General features: G+C 40.6%; 1 protein-coding gene across 2 annotated transcripts in view; it reads left to right on the top strand.

Annotated features, from left to right (window-relative positions):
* The window catches only part of SETDB2 (SET domain bifurcated histone lysine methyltransferase 2), an 89,178-nt gene extending 75,359 nt beyond the window's left edge, over positions 1-13,819 (top strand). For both annotated transcript variants that reach the window (XM_060079694.1, XM_060079693.1), the window contains 7 exons: positions 1,945-2,078; positions 5,225-5,259; positions 6,863-6,918; positions 8,295-8,346; positions 9,263-9,394; positions 10,976-11,047; positions 12,985-13,819. In XM_060079694.1, coding sequence (XP_059935677.1) covers positions 1,945-2,078; positions 5,225-5,259; positions 6,863-6,918; positions 8,295-8,346; positions 9,263-9,394; positions 10,976-11,047; positions 12,985-13,127 — 624 coding nt within the window. In that variant the 3' untranslated portion in view covers positions 13,128-13,819. The remainder of the gene's footprint in view (positions 1-1,944; positions 2,079-5,224; positions 5,260-6,862; positions 6,919-8,294; positions 8,347-9,262; positions 9,395-10,975; positions 11,048-12,984) is intronic.
* The last annotated feature ends 1,720 nt before the right edge of the window (positions 13,820-15,539 follow it).

The following is a 15,539-nucleotide window of genomic DNA, read 5'->3' as shown; positions in this document are numbered from 1 at the left end:
CCTCTACACACTCATACACACACGATCCATCCAAACCTGCTCACTCCTCAGTAAACAGCACACCATTTGTCCGCCATCATCCCCTCCTCAACCCCAGCCCAGCATCGGGTCCATCAGCATCACCCTACGGACCCTGCATCCTCTTCTCCCTCACTGCCACTCATACACTGTGGTGAAGTGTGACCTCACTCTCTCAGACTGTTGTTGAACACTACAGATACTTGTCCTTCTTTCTCTCTTGCCTATCCCTCCCCAGCCCATTCTCCACACGGCCGCCAGAACAGTATCTTTAAACTATGAATTGGTTTATGCTCCTATTGCACAAAGGTAAAACCCCAACTCATCACTGTGGCTCGCAAGCCCTCCATGACCCAGTCCTCACTTACCCCTTGGATCTTAGCTCAGACTGTCCCCCTTGCCTCTTCTCTGCTCCAACAACACTACCCATCCCTCTCGCCCTTCCTGTGAGTTTGCCAGTGGGGAAGCTCATTCTTGCCATGAGCACATAAGGCCTTCTGCTTACGATGTCCTTTCCCCTGCTTTGGTGCAGACTAGCAGCTCTTATTATTATTAAAATCTAAGCTTTTATATCACCTCCTCAGAGAGGCCTTCTATATCACTGACCACCCAATCTGAAGTAGAGACCCAGAGACACTCTGTCACTTTGCCTTAATTCTCTACAAAGCGTGTATCGCTATGTTTTAAAGTTTGCTTTATTTGATCATTGTCTCCACTAGAAAGAAAGTTAACTTCATGCAGGCAGGTACCTTATCCACCACTGTTTTCCCCGTCCTGGAAGAGGGCCTGCTGCATCACAGCTACTCTGTAGTCTTTCAATGAGTCACCCTTTATTAGCCGTTTGTATTTCTTCTCTTCCCATTTTTCTATGGGCTATCAGAGTCTTACCCTTTATCTACTATGCAGCAAACAGTCTTTTCCTTTTTTTTTAATGGTATCTATCACCTTAAAAGTGGAGCTTAAATTTTTTATATAGTCAGATCTGTCAGTCTTTTTCTTTGTGGCTTCTGTGTCTCCTGCCTTGCTTAGAAAGCCTCAATACTGTCCTTTTTTTCTTTCTCTTATATTTTATAATTTTTTGCAGCTTTTTAAAAATACTTTTTTTTATATATAGTTAAAGCTTTTATCCACGTGGAGTTTATTTAGGAATATATTGTGAGGTAGGGATCTAACTTTCTTTCTTTCCTATACATATAGTCAGATGGCCCCCCAACATTAAATGATCATTCTTTGTGCTCTGACTTCAAATTCTGCCTTTTGCACAATATAATTTCTCACCCGCAATTAAATTTCCTTTATTTATATAGTTGCTTGTGCTGACCTTGGGATACTGTGTGAGCTGTCACCTCCTGTTTTGCTAGGTGGTTTCATTGTGCGCCCATGTCATTCAGCCAGAGCATAATATAAACCAGCTGTGGTCATGGCTCAGATTCCCCCAAACAGGTTTCTGTGGCCACGTACTCTCCTCCTAGCCATGTCTACGCCACCTTCCTATCAGACCAATAGACTGATATATAAAAGAAAGAGATCAAATGAATTGAGCTAAGAAAAAAACTTATTCCTCAGGGGCTTTTTTTTGTTTTGTTTTGTTTACATTTTTGGCCTTTCTACATAGATGCCAAAGAGATTTCATTTCACTTCCTTTCTCTCACGTCTCCTCAGTAGTGCCTCTGTAAGGCAGGCACTGTGATCCCCAGGGAGGAATTCGGGTCTAAGAGAGGGGAAGGGACTGGCTCGAGATCACACAGCTGTTGGTGGCACTGCCAGGAGCTGACCTTGGCCACAGGCTCAGTGTCCCCAACAGAACCTCTTGCCTAGAGCTGGACAGTGTTGCCAACGCTGCTTTTTAGAAATTTAGAAATGTTAAATTTTAACAAAGATTCTGAAAAATCAGGTGCTTACTCAGTAAAATCTGTTCTTCTGTAGAAGTGCACATATTGTGGGAAAACAGGAGCCACCGTGGGATGTGATTTAAAATCCTGTCTCAAGAATTACCACTTTTTCTGTGCCAAGAGTGACCACGCAGTTCTACAAGCTGGTGTACCTAAAGGAACTTACAGGTATTTAATAAAACAGCTTTAAAGCCACGTTTGGGGGATTGGAATAAGGACAAGGAGATTTTTTAAAGCTAATTTTATGCAAATGATTTCCAAGTAAGAATGTGGATTGGGAGATGCCCAGCTGGGAACCTAACTTCAAAGCACCTTCCCTAAGTGTCATAGGAGGAAAAGAAGCAGGGTTGGTTTTGTTTGGGGTTTTACTCTCCCTGCATCCTTTCTTTCCTCATAGAAAGCACTGGTTGGCATGGTAGCACAAGTAACCTAACAGGTGGCCACGAGGCTGGGAACCAGTTCACACTCACTCTTTTCTGTAAACAGGAAAGGAGCCTGACTTGTTAGTTCTAGGTCCATGCTTTACCCATCTTGTCTCCAAATGAATGTATTTTCCCATCACTGTCACCACCCTCTTAACTATAAATAGCCTCTAAAAATGATAAAGAAACTATGCAGCAAATACAGTTATCAGTCATTAAGTCCTTGAAGAAACTTAGACCTTGTTTGTGTTGCCTTTGGCTTTGAAATCTTGCTCCTTGTTTTTCAATAACTCTTTAGTGTTAACTTTGATCCGGTAAGGCATATTTCAAGTCCAGAACAAGTATATTTGTTTTATCCAGGAAGAAACTTGATCTTCCTTCTGATGAAAGAAGTCAGTTCGGTTAAGTCATTATACAGTTTAGTCAGAAGAAATCAGTAACCCAGTTTTTAATTGATTCAGGTCATGTTCAGCGAACTCTTTTTTGTACGTAGATGCAGTCTAGAATATGTCATATAAAGGTGAAGGAAATAACAGTCAAAAGGTTAGGTTTGACCTTTTTAAAGTTATGAGATGGAATAAAACAGAGAATGATGGTCTAATGTTGACGAGCCAGGCAGACACTTCTCACTTCTTTGGGGCATATGAATAGATTCTGGTTGAACATACATTTTAAATTTCATTGAAACATATACATTTTTTTCAGGCATAGTATCTGAATAATAGGATTAGTGTTATGAGAGAATTATTTTTATTTTTTTATTTTTTTAATTGAAGTAGTTGATTTACAGTGTTGTATTAGTTTCAGGTGTACAGCAAAGTGATTCACTTATACCCATATATATATATATTCTTTTCCTTTTATAGGTTATTACAAAATATTGGGTATAGTTCTCTGTGCTATACAGTAGGTCCTTGTTGGTTACCTATTTTACTGATATATATAGTAGTATGTATATGTTAATCCCAAACTCCGAATTTATCCCTCCCAGAGGATTATTTTTAATATGATTTTTGTAAGATCTGTTACATTCCTAAATGATACTTTAAAATTCTATATGGAGGGTAGATTTCTCTCCCCCTGTGGGCATATATCCCCAATTTTATCAATGTGTTCCAGAACTATTATATTACTTTATCTTTTAACCACTTACTTTATGCCAGGAATACTTCAAAGTACTTTACAAATGTTATTTCATTTAATACTCATAATAGCCCAGTAAGGTAGGTACTATTATCCCCATTTTAAAGATGAGGAAACTGAGGCCCTGACAGTAATTTGTACTCAGGCCACACATTTGGTAAGAGGCAGAGCTGGGCTTCAGGGCTCCAGAGTCTTTGCTCTTTGACACCATATCCTCTTTAAGCTTAGCGGCCATATATCCTAAAATGTGGGCAAGCCTAACACTCAAAGAAGTTTGTTAAATAATTTTAAATCTGATTTTACACAGGTATTTTCTTGCTTGAGACTAGACAGGAAATGTGTAAATATGTTAATTTTATATTTTTATATTTGATTTGCTGAGAAACTCATGGATTGAAATATTCTTTCACTTTTATTATTTACCTTCCCAAAGAGCTTATTTTATTATGACTTCTCCAAAGACCTAAAACACCCACTAGAAAGACTATTATTAGCAGAGCTACAAGGTCAAACAAAAAGGAGTCAAGTTCCTGCTATACCTTAAAGTCTGAAAAAATACTGATCATATATTAGTAGAACCAATGAATAGAGACTCATAAAATAATCTTCTTTGTCATAGTTTTATCAAGTATCAGGTGAACTTTTATTTTTAAATTGAATTTAAACATTCGGAGTGGCTGTCATGCACGAGACCCCTTGTTAGGTATAGTGAGAATATCAAGAGAAACAAGACGTGAACTAAAACTATCACCCCACAGGAGGACCAGAAGGTCAAAACTAGTAGGAGCATGTGGCCTGATGGGAGCAGGAGGGGATTTACATGAAACTGGCTTGGCCTTCAGTTGATAATTGTTGAAAACGGGTGATGGGTTGGGGGCATGGGAGGTCATCACATCTCCTCCACTTTTATATATGGTTGAAAAAAAAAATTAAGTACCTGGCAAACAAAAGTGCTGAGAAACCAGAATCTGAAGGGCGAAGAGATTAATATTGATTGGGGGTGGGCGGGTGGGGTGCTGGGAGGACTGCATGGAGGAGGCGGGAACTGATGTACAACAGGAAGAGTTCATACATTCCCCTAGGTGAGGGGGACCCTGCATTATGTGGGTCAGCACCATAAGGAAGGGAACTGGGGGCTGCGGAGGAAGAAAGGCTGGAGAGAAAACAGGGCCTGAGCAGCTCCTTCAGGTTTACTCACTGCACTTCTTTGCTCTAGCTGCTCCGCTTCTTCTTCTCTTCTAGGACTCTGATCAGTTCTAAGCTCATGCAGTTCAAATCTAAGATCTGGGGGAGATGCCCGTTGAGTTAGAAAACTACTTTCCCGCCAGATAATGCATGCAATTTTGTGCTTATTGTTGAAAGTCAGCAGAACTTTGTGTAGTCAGATGAAAACTTGTGTCTTAGCTGTTGGATCTCTAGGTATTTTCTTTATACAGTAAAATCTCAGTGACCGCTGTCTATGAACAAGTATTGTTCAAAATATGTAGTCAGCACTCACCCCTGCAGAGAGCACGCTGACCTGTCCAAGGTTCAAGGGCACAGGGGACGCTGGCACAGGGTCCATCTACACTTGATGTCTGTCAGTAACTACACAGGCTTGAACAGCAATTTTGTTTTTAACAAATAAATATTTAAGGTTAAGCTCGCATGAAAAACAGATTAGTTCCCTTTTAAATTACAATGCAATAGGCATAATGTTTGAAACGTGTAAATACAATTATTTGACTCTTTAAAATTTCATGTTTTCAGAGTATTGTGCCAACAACATGCTGACCCTCAAAATGGTAAGTCTCTAAAATTTAGTGTTGTGGGTTTAAAGAAAGGTAAACCTTCGGTAAGACATGGAATAATCTGATTTACTGGCCTAAGTTAAAATACAAATTTTTGAGTCAAAATGTTACATACTTTTAAAATTGTCAGTCCCTGTGCGGTGTGCCGTATAATGGACTAAACTTTTCTTCTTCGTGAACTAGACCTACTCTCAGTGAAGCCTTTGTCTGGTGTCTTCCATTCTCACTACAGTCAGCGGACTGAACCAAAACACTGTAAGAAGCTTTGAATTTTGTGACTACTTGTCTTCTAAGAAGACTATCAGAATTTTCTGTAGATAAAACTGATAAAGTGCTGTATGTTCCCTGAATGCAATTCTCCTAAGAATGCATGACTAGCCTTTCCGTTCTGAGGAACATTGGGTCCTGGCTACCTGGGGTTACCTGGCCTTTGTGTACTGCCAGAAGAGCAGTCTTGCCAACACCAGATGTGGAATGCTCTCTGTGGACAGGAGTCGGCCCTCTTTGGAAAAGGCTTAGTTCCCTGTCATGCCAGCTGCATTTTGTGGTGGTAAGCAACGCTCTCTAAACAAGAGCGTTACCCTTCAGCCATTCTTCAGCCATTCCCCTTGCAACTTATCAGAAATACTATCAAAAACATTGCTGTCAGTCAGTGTTTACTGACAGGGAAAGATGACAAGAATGTATGCGTTTTAAAAAGCAGATTATAACACTGTAATGAATCCTCTCCCCAGAGGAAACCATCGTTGTTTCTTTCGAATTCTTCCAAAAATGTTCTGTGTATAGAAACATACCTACTACTATATTTTGCTTTTTCACTTAGTATATCTTAGAGATTCTTCTCTATCAGTGGGTATAAGTAGATCTTACCTCATTTTTAAAAGGCTTCATAGTATTCCACTGTGTATATTATTCAGTGGTATAGCTGAACCACAGTTGAACTAGACTCTGTGTGACTGACATGTAAGTTATTTCCAGCTTTTTTCTATCACATTTAATACTGTAGCTAACATTTTTCTCCACTCATCTTTGTGCCTTTATGTAACAATACTATTAGAAAGACTTGCTGTAAGTAGATTGCTGGGTCAAAGAGTATAAACAATGAAACTTTGGGTAACTCTTGGCTAATTATCTTCTAAAGAGGCCACACCAGCAGTGCACACTGACCCAAATCCTTGCAGACATTGTATATTACACATCTTAACCTGATCAGTGAAAAAGTCTACCTGTTGTACTTGGCATATCTTTACTTATGGGTGAAACTGAGTATATTCCCCTATCTTTTGATCCATTATATTTGTTTCCCTGTGATCTCATTTATTTTTGTTTAATGAACCCTCTCTCTAGAGTTCCTCATTTGCCCGTTTTTCTACCCAATTGCCTTTTTCGTATTGATTTATAAGGTCTTTTTATATTTTAAAAATTGGCCTTTTGTCGTTTTTTTTTTTTGCAAACATGTAATCTGTTTGACCTATCTCTTGACTTTGTTATAACCTTTGGCATATAAGAGTTGTACATTTTCTGTAGTCCAGCATCAGTCTTTTCCTTTGTGGATTCCAGTACCTACATAATTTATACTTTTCTGCTTACTTTTCAGGAGTGAAAAGTAAAAGGGGGAGGAAAAAACGTCTCTCAACAGGCAATCCTGTACAGGTAATTTGAATTAATTTCATTATAGCTTTAAGTTTCTCCATACAATGTCTTTTTTTTTTTAACCTTCTGAATTTCAGGAGACACAATGATAGATGATGATGAATATTAAAGAGAAGTTGGATGTGTCTTGGGTATCCAAGCACATAACCTCCAGGAGGTGACCGTCCCCTGGCCCCTGTAACACATCCCCGGGTACCAAATCAGCGAGAGGATCTGAGCCCACAGGGTGTTTATGGTCTTAAAACAGGCATAGGTGCAGTGGAACATCCTTACCTAGCCAAGTATTTCCCAGCTGCAGGATCCACATTTGACCTAATTTGTGATTCATAATTTTCTGGATTCCTATTTCTATGTAAAGCATATGAAAATGTTTTGGGGGTTTGCAACAGCTCATGTAAGCTTAATATGAGCCAGCAACCTTCACCTCTCACCCTGTTTATACAAGAGGTGCTTGTTACACCTGTTAATGTTTTGTTAAACAAAACTACATTTGATGTTTACATCTACATATGAACATGGAACATGATTTTCACCATAAGCATATCACTGAATTTGGTCTTCATTTTATGCAATACAGTAAGTCCCCTACATACGAACCTTCAAAGATGCAAACGTGCATTCACACGTCTAATCACATTCATGTGTCTGGAGTACATTGTCACGTGCGTGCATCCTCTACAAATGGTTGTGCTTTTGTGTACTCTACTGTACAGTTCTGTATACAGTAGTACAGTAACTTTATTTCAAGCACAGGACCCGAACGTAGAACAGTACACGAAGGCTGCAGCAGCTGTTAAGAATGCAACCCCGTGCTACGATGTCATCTATGACAAGAAAAAAAGAGCTACTGCCCAGACATCATGGGGTCGTTCTGTCAAGAGGGTAGATAGAATTGAATCCAGCAAGGAACCAGAACCTGTGCCATCAACGTCAGGCGTGAGTGAAATTGCAGCTTGCCCTCCGTCCCCTATTGCTGACGATCCTTCAGCTCTACCATATTTCCCACCTCCTCTCCCTCCTCCAGTCAGTAACTCTTCTTGCCTGTTCATTCGATGCCAGCCCCTGTGTGCCAGGTCTTGTACTGTACTAATGTACTTTTCAAGGTACTGTACTGGAAGATTAAAAATTTTTATTTTTTGTGTTTGTTTTTTAATGTATTATTTGTGTGAAAAGTATTATAAAGCTATTACAGTACAGTACTATATAGCCGATTGTGTTAGTTGGGTACCTAGGCTAACTTTGTTAGACTTACGAACAAATTGGACTTACAAATGTGCTCTCAGAATGGAACTCATTCATATGTAGGGGACTTACTGTATTAAATGTCAACAGTAAAAAATTAGTGTAAAGTAATCTTGATCTTTCTCTCCTTTCAGCCACCGGAAAGAATGGCATTGGATAGGAAGGAAAAGGATGGCAGACACACAGGTTTGCTATAAGTTTTGTCTGTTAACAAATATGACTTACAGTACTTAGTACCATTTCACAGTTGGTATCCCACTTTATTATTCTAGACTTGTAGTAATGAATTATAAGAACAGAAATCTTTTATCATAATTATTCACTCCATCATAACCCCAACAGATCAAAATAACTTAGGTTATAACTTAGGTTGGGATGGTCCAACTGCTCTTCAGTATTAAGAAAGGATACAGCTCTTTTTTTTTTTTTTTGCTTTATAACAAATTTAATCAGTTATACATATACATATGTTCCCATATCCCCTCCCTTTTGTGTCTCCCTCCCACCCTCCCTATCCCACCCCTCCAGGTGGTCACAAAGCACCGAGCTGATCTCCCTGTGCTATGCAGCTGCTTCCCACTAGCTATCTACCTTACGTTTGGTAGTGTATATATGTCCATGCCGCTCAAGAAAGGATACAGCTCTTGATATAGAAGCCAGGGTTGCCTGAGTTCAGAATCCAATGACATGCCACCCCTCACACTGTGACCGCCCCGCCCAAGAAGCTGAAGCCAGTAATTGTAACTTTCTGTTAAGGAAACAGACATTCCATAATAACAGTCAACTGTGACAGAAAAAAATGAGGGAGGCTGTTATCTCAAAGATTTGAAGCTAAATTTTAGAAAATTATCTTTATTCATATAATTATTCTAAGAGAAGTTTTTATTTTCACTTTTTATAACATTTCATTCATTGTTTCAGCTTGAAAAAAAATGAGGTATGATGAAATTACAATTAATAGAAAAGATACAAGGTGCTGTACGTATTATCTAATAATGTTCATCCACCATTAGGCAAAGTCTGAAGAAGTGACCATAAAATGATGTATGATAGCTGTCCTGAGACAGACGATTTCCTTCTGAAATGTTTTTTTCATTCTTAGATGCAATTGTGAAAGTTGCTTTTCTTAAGAAATGTAAAAAAGCGGGTCTTCTTAATGCTTTATTTGAAGAAATAGTAGACAAACTTCATTTGATTCAGGAAAGACTCAAGGATGAGACCACTTCAGAATCAGGTATTGAAATAAGAAAATTTCTACATATAGAGACTTCTCACAGACCTACATGTTAAACAAAACCAACACCCGCCCCCCCCCCCCCACAAAAGTACACATTTTCTTTCTGTACTGTTTCTTTTCTTTTCCTTCTTTATCTCATTCTTGAGAGCCTGTTTGGAGGTTCTAGCAGGGGAACGCAGCTACTCGTATACCCTTGACCGAAGAACAGTCCTCCAAGAACAGTCCTCCTCTATGGGGGAAGGTCATCCTCTTCAACCGAGCACGCAGCTTCGGGAGGGACGCACGTGGAGGGGTGAGGGAGGAAGGGGACACCCGCCTAGCCAGCCAGATCAGCCGAATCAACCCTGGTGATCAGTGGGGGTGACAGATGTCGCAGCCAGATCACCCTCACATCCTTTATCTCATTCTTTAATACAATTTATTGTTCTAGATCTCTTATCTTTTTATAAATCAACAGGAGGTAGGTAATTCACAAAATCATTACTTTAGTAAAATACCCTGATTCCGTGAAAGTTTTAATGTCTTTTCCAGAGGTTCATAACTGAGAGTGACCATCAAGAGAACGGGCAAGTTCAGAACCAGGTTCAGTCACACACCCGCACTCCCCCCCACTCCCCGCAGCTGAGCACGCTTGCTGCTAAGCTCTGAGAATGGCATTCATTATGCTAGTTTTGATTTGCCTCTAATTCTGTTCCTTAAACAAGCAAGTGCCTTTTTTTATACTGTAAAATATAGAAGAAATAAGTAATTTTAATGTGTTGATTGATGTTTGGTTTAGTTAAATGTGGCCTTTCAGAAAGAGCTCTTGGGGACGCTGAAGTTCCGTTTGTACATGCAGGTATACAGACACTTAGCCTTCTCATAACCTGTGTTAGGAGCTTAAAAACTTTATTATAAATACAGTTGACACATAACATGGGTTTGTACTGTACGGGTCCACTTATACCTGAATTTTTTTCAATAAATACTACGCAATAAAATACTATACAATCCGTGGATACAGAACCACAGATACAGAGGAACCACATATTTGGGAGGCCGACTGTAAAGTTAGTTATGCTTGGATTTGTGACTGCACGGGGGTCAGCACCCCTAACCCCACATTGTTCAAGGGTCGACTGTATAGCTGTCTTAGAAGGAAAAACCTCGACAGTCTATATTTTAGGCAACAATGTAAAATATATGATTATTTGAAAGGGATTTTTTTTTCTACAGGACAAAACCAAAAAGTGTAGTTAAGAGCAAACAGACATTTCCCAAAGCTCATTCATTACATTCTTTTGTTCGTTTACTCTTGTCTCTAGACCAAGCACATCTCGAACTTGAGCATACCCCTCAGAACCACCAGGGGGGTTTGTAAAAACGGATGGCTGGGCCCCATCCCTGGAGGTTCTGATCCAGTAAAGGTGCTAAGAATCTGCATTTCTAACGAGCTCCCTGGTGAGGCTGCTGCTACTGCAGTCCGCAGGGGATGCCTGCTCTGCGTGCTTTTCCTTTTTGAGGGTTATTCTGAGAGGTGTTTCTTCCTATGTAAGTAAGTTATTTAAATTAAAACTGAAAATGTTTTTCTTCCTCCAGACTATGAAGAAATTGGGACTTCACTTTTTGACTGTAGATTGTTTGAAGACGCATTTGTAAATCTTCAAGCAGGTATATGAGTTATAACTGAGCAGCAAAGTTTATAAACATTTATCATATATATTAAAATAACACTATTCAGGTGATAAAAATCCTATTTTAGAAGAATGTTCACCCTTGCATTAAATGAAAAAGCCCTTTACAAAACAATATGAGCCCTCACACACAGAAGAAAAAATATATATATATACCCAGGGTCACACATGCACAAAGAACTGCACATAAATGGAAACAGTAGTTATCTTAGGTGACTGGATTATATTCTTTTGTCTTAGTGCTCATTGTATTTTCCACATTTTATACATACACACAATGCTTTTGTAATCAGAAAAAGAACTCATCTAAAAAAGTGGAAACAAAAAATTTATTGCAAAATGGAAGTATTTGGGCACCACGTTTGGAAATCAGCAGGAACTGGTGAGGCTGTGATAAACCATGCTGCACTGTCTCCCTCTCACTTGGTATGATGTGTATAAATTTCAGTTCTTTCAACATTAATCTTCAAATCTAATGGGAGAGGGAGGGTTGTGATTGATCAATTGATTCTAAAGTTCATCATTAAAAAAAAAAAAAAGAATAGCCAAGAAACTTTTGAAAAAGAAAACCTAGTGGAAACAGAGAGTTGACCTTTCTATAAAACATCAAACAAACAGTGGTCCTTTCACCACTATTTCAGATGCCTTCAAGACAGGCTAAGTTTCCACATTGATGAGTCTGACCTGACTTCTCCATCAAGGCTGCCACACACAGCTGGGCAGGCTGTGCACTGCACATCCCGGTGGGAGTGGAGGGCACAGGTTGACACAGAGTTTAAGGCAGATGGCTCCCCCTGAAGTTGTACACAAACAGTGCCCTAAACTCTGTTCTTTTCCACAGATGTATTTGTCCTTCCAGCAAATGTATTAGGAAAATAGATTTTCCCTGTGGAGAAAATATTAGTTCATATTCCTGTCTCAGTATACACAAGCCTTTCTCATTTTTGTTTTGATATTACACATTTCTATTTGAATTTTGTATTACATTTATAATCAGCAGAAAAATAGTCAACAATAGTGTGTTTTTTTACCAGTTTCTTGAGAATGTCTGCATATGTCTTATGGGAATATCCTTTTTTTTTTTTTAAGAGGCCTTTAAATTTTTTTTCTAAAAAGCTTTATTTTGTAGGTGACTTTCATGTATGTTTATTTTTCTTTCATATAAAAGTAACATGTTTGGAACATGTCACTACCTAGGTTAAGTTAGCTGGGAGTACATACAGTATAGTGTCGTATTTGGGGGGTGTGAGCTCCCGGAGGTGACACTATTTGGAATCGTATGAGAACCAACTTAAAAGACTTAACTTCTCACACCCCAACTGATAAAGACTCTTTTGCTTAATTCAGCCTTTTCAGTGTTCCAGAAAGTTAATTGCAGGTTTACAGATATTCTAAGATTTTGAGGTTTTTAAAAAGTTGCCACTGAGTAATATTATAATTTATAAAGCCTAACTAAAGTAGCTTCTAAGTTTCCACAATAAAAGCATTCCTATTTCTAAATAAAACCAAAAGCTTTTATGTAACATTAAAAATTGGATGCATTTCTCTGAAAGATTTGCCCTTAACCCTTGATAGTCTAATGGCATCCTCTCAACAAATGGGTATTGTGTAGCATGAAGGTTATTTAGTGGCTGCTTTCAAATCCTCAAAAGTATACAGAAGTGCCTTTTCTGTTATAAATGTATACAAAATTTTAAAGATTTACAGACCAGCTTTATGTGTGATAAATACTAGAATTCTATCCTGAGATAGAAGAGAAAGCAAAGGCATAAAAGCATCAATTCCTGCTGACAAGACCCTAGATCCTTTTCATATGGGGCACAGCATTGTGTACTATGCACTTTCAGAAGAGGCTAGAAATAGTACATTGTGTATAAAACTACTGGATAACCTGAAATAATTTTCTTATTATAGTAATAGAGAATAAAATTCATCAATCTGAACAAAGGCAGCAGCAGCTGAAGGAAGAGATTGAGCTATTACAGGATGTAAAACAGACCTTGTGCTCTGAGCTTCAGTCAACAAGTTCTACTTCAGATTCTTCTCTGTCTTCTTAAGAATGACCATTTCCTAAGCCAGGAATCAAGCACAGCTGCAAACAGGCTGAAAGCTGGAGACGGGCCTGTGAAAGCCTCCCATCTTTAGCACTAGGGCCCTCGTGTCTCTCTGGCCCTCAGACTTTGACCCTCGCCAGCCCTTACCTGTTCTTGCTGGTTCGGCATCTTAGGCCTTTTTACTGCCTCCTCTTCCTCATCATCATCTCACGTCTACCTCTCCCCCCCAGGAAAACAGTTCTGATTCTACTTGAGTAAATTGGGCCATGCCTCCCATCTCCCTAAAACTCCTTTGGTAAGTTTTTAGATTTTTAGATCCCGCCTCCCCCACCCCCACTACAGTGAGCTAAGTGGATTCCAGGTGCTCCTGCCCCCAGGGCCATTGCACATCCTGCTGTGAAGTCTTCACTGCTCCTCCTGCTGATGTCCTCATACCTATTCCATCTGAGAGCACTTTCTCTTCATATCCCTTTCTCGGTGTAAGCCACTCTATCATACATCAAACCACTGGAGTATAAGCAGTCTGAGGGCAGAAACTCACTATTCCTGTGTTTTCCTCCCTATCACATTCCCAACAGCTAGCGTGCTCAATAAATGTTGAAAAAAATGCATAAACTGTTTTTATCTTTTGAGACTAGTTCCAGCCCGTAATGCTTCTTTGATATAATAAATCTGAATTGTATACCTGTACCAAACATACCTGTGTGTTTTTAAAATTTCTCTTCAGCCACAGCACATGGGCATAACATCATCTTCAAAGCAAACATTTACAACTGGATGGACTCTTTGAAGGTTTTGCTCAACCCAACAATATACAATTGAGATCTGTATGCCCTACTAACTACCGTGTCCGACCTCTGAAAACGTCACATTTCTACTTTTCTACCACACTGCTTTGATGCACAGTAGTGCTACATTTCAACATGAGTTTGATCTGAGTCTCCAGCATGGTATCTGGCACATAATATGCTCAATATCTGCTGAAGAATATGATATAAACGAAAGAACACGTCCATTCCTGTTGTAATGGCAACCCCAGCCCAAGTCATTAATAACTGAGGGGCAAAATCTCAGTGGTTTTCAAATTTGGCTACACATCAGAATCACCTGAGGCACTTAAAAAACTACGGAAGCCAACAAAAGATTTTAGAAGATGGCAGAGTAGACAGACTGTAAGCTCACCTCATCTCACAGGCACACCAAAATTACAACTATTTATAGAACAACTATGGATCAAAAAGACCGAAGCAAACAGAAAAGATCTTCTACAACTAAAGATACCAAGAAAACCACAACCAGACGGGGGGTGGGGGTGGGGTGGGGTGCAGAAACACAATACAGTCGAGACCCACACCACTGGGTGGGCAACCCACAAATGGGAGAATAATCACAACTGCAGAGGTTCTTTCCAGGGAGCAACAATGGGTCTGAGCCCCACATCCGGATCCCCAAACCCAAGGGTCTTGTGCCAGGAAGACAAGCCCCATTAACATTTGGCTTTGAAGGCCAGTGGAACTTACCTTTGGGAGTCCCAGAGGGCAGGGGGAAACAGAGATTCCACTCTTAAAGGTGCACCCGAAAACTCATGCTCCAGGACCCAGGGCAGAAGAAGTAATTTGAAAGGAGCCTGGGACAGACCTACCTACTGATCGTGGCGAGTCTCCCGGAGAAGCAGGAGGCAAATGGAGCTCACCCTGGGGACAAAGACACTGGCAGCGGCCATTTCTGGGAGCACATTCTACCACGGAGACACAGGTGCCTGCAAGCGCCATTCAGGAATCCTCCCTCTAGCTTATTAGTCTCAAGATCCAGCTGTGCCCCTGCTCACTAGCCTATAGGTACCAGTACCGGGATACTTCAGGCAGAACAACTGGGGTGGAGCATACACGCCCCCTTTAGACCCCCTGAGCCCACAGCCGTCCCTCGACACAGCCCTGCCCACCAGAGGGCCCAGGACCCAACTCCACATACCAGTGCGCAGGCAACAGACCCAGACACCCTGGGACCCAGCTCTGTCCACCAGTGGGCAGGCATCAGCCCCACCCACCAGCAAGTCTGCTCTAGCCTTAGGACCAGCCTCACCCCTACAGGATGACCACAGTCCTGCAGCCTGCCACAAGTCCTGGGACCACCTGAGCCCAAGCCCCGCCCATCAGGAGGTAAACACAAGTTTCAAGACACCCCAGGCCCTGCAGCCAGCTGTGTCAGGAAATGATCCCACCTGCCAGCTGTCTGACACCAGCTCTGGAGCCCCTGGGCCCTGCAGTGAGACCCCAGGACCTGGCTTCACCCACCAGTGGGTGGGAACCAGCCCCAGATCTCATGGACCTGACTCCTGGTGCCAGTGAACCAGCACAAGTCCCAGGGCCAGCCTCCCGGGGTTCCACAGCTGGCCACCTCATGATCCACTCTGCC

Source organism: Mesoplodon densirostris, chromosome 17 (genome assembly GCF_025265405.1).
Source record: "Mesoplodon densirostris isolate mMesDen1 chromosome 17, mMesDen1 primary haplotype, whole genome shotgun sequence".
NCBI classification, from domain to species: Eukaryota; Metazoa; Chordata; class Mammalia; order Artiodactyla; family Ziphiidae; genus Mesoplodon; species Mesoplodon densirostris.
This window is presented reverse-complemented; position numbering and strand designations above follow the sequence as displayed.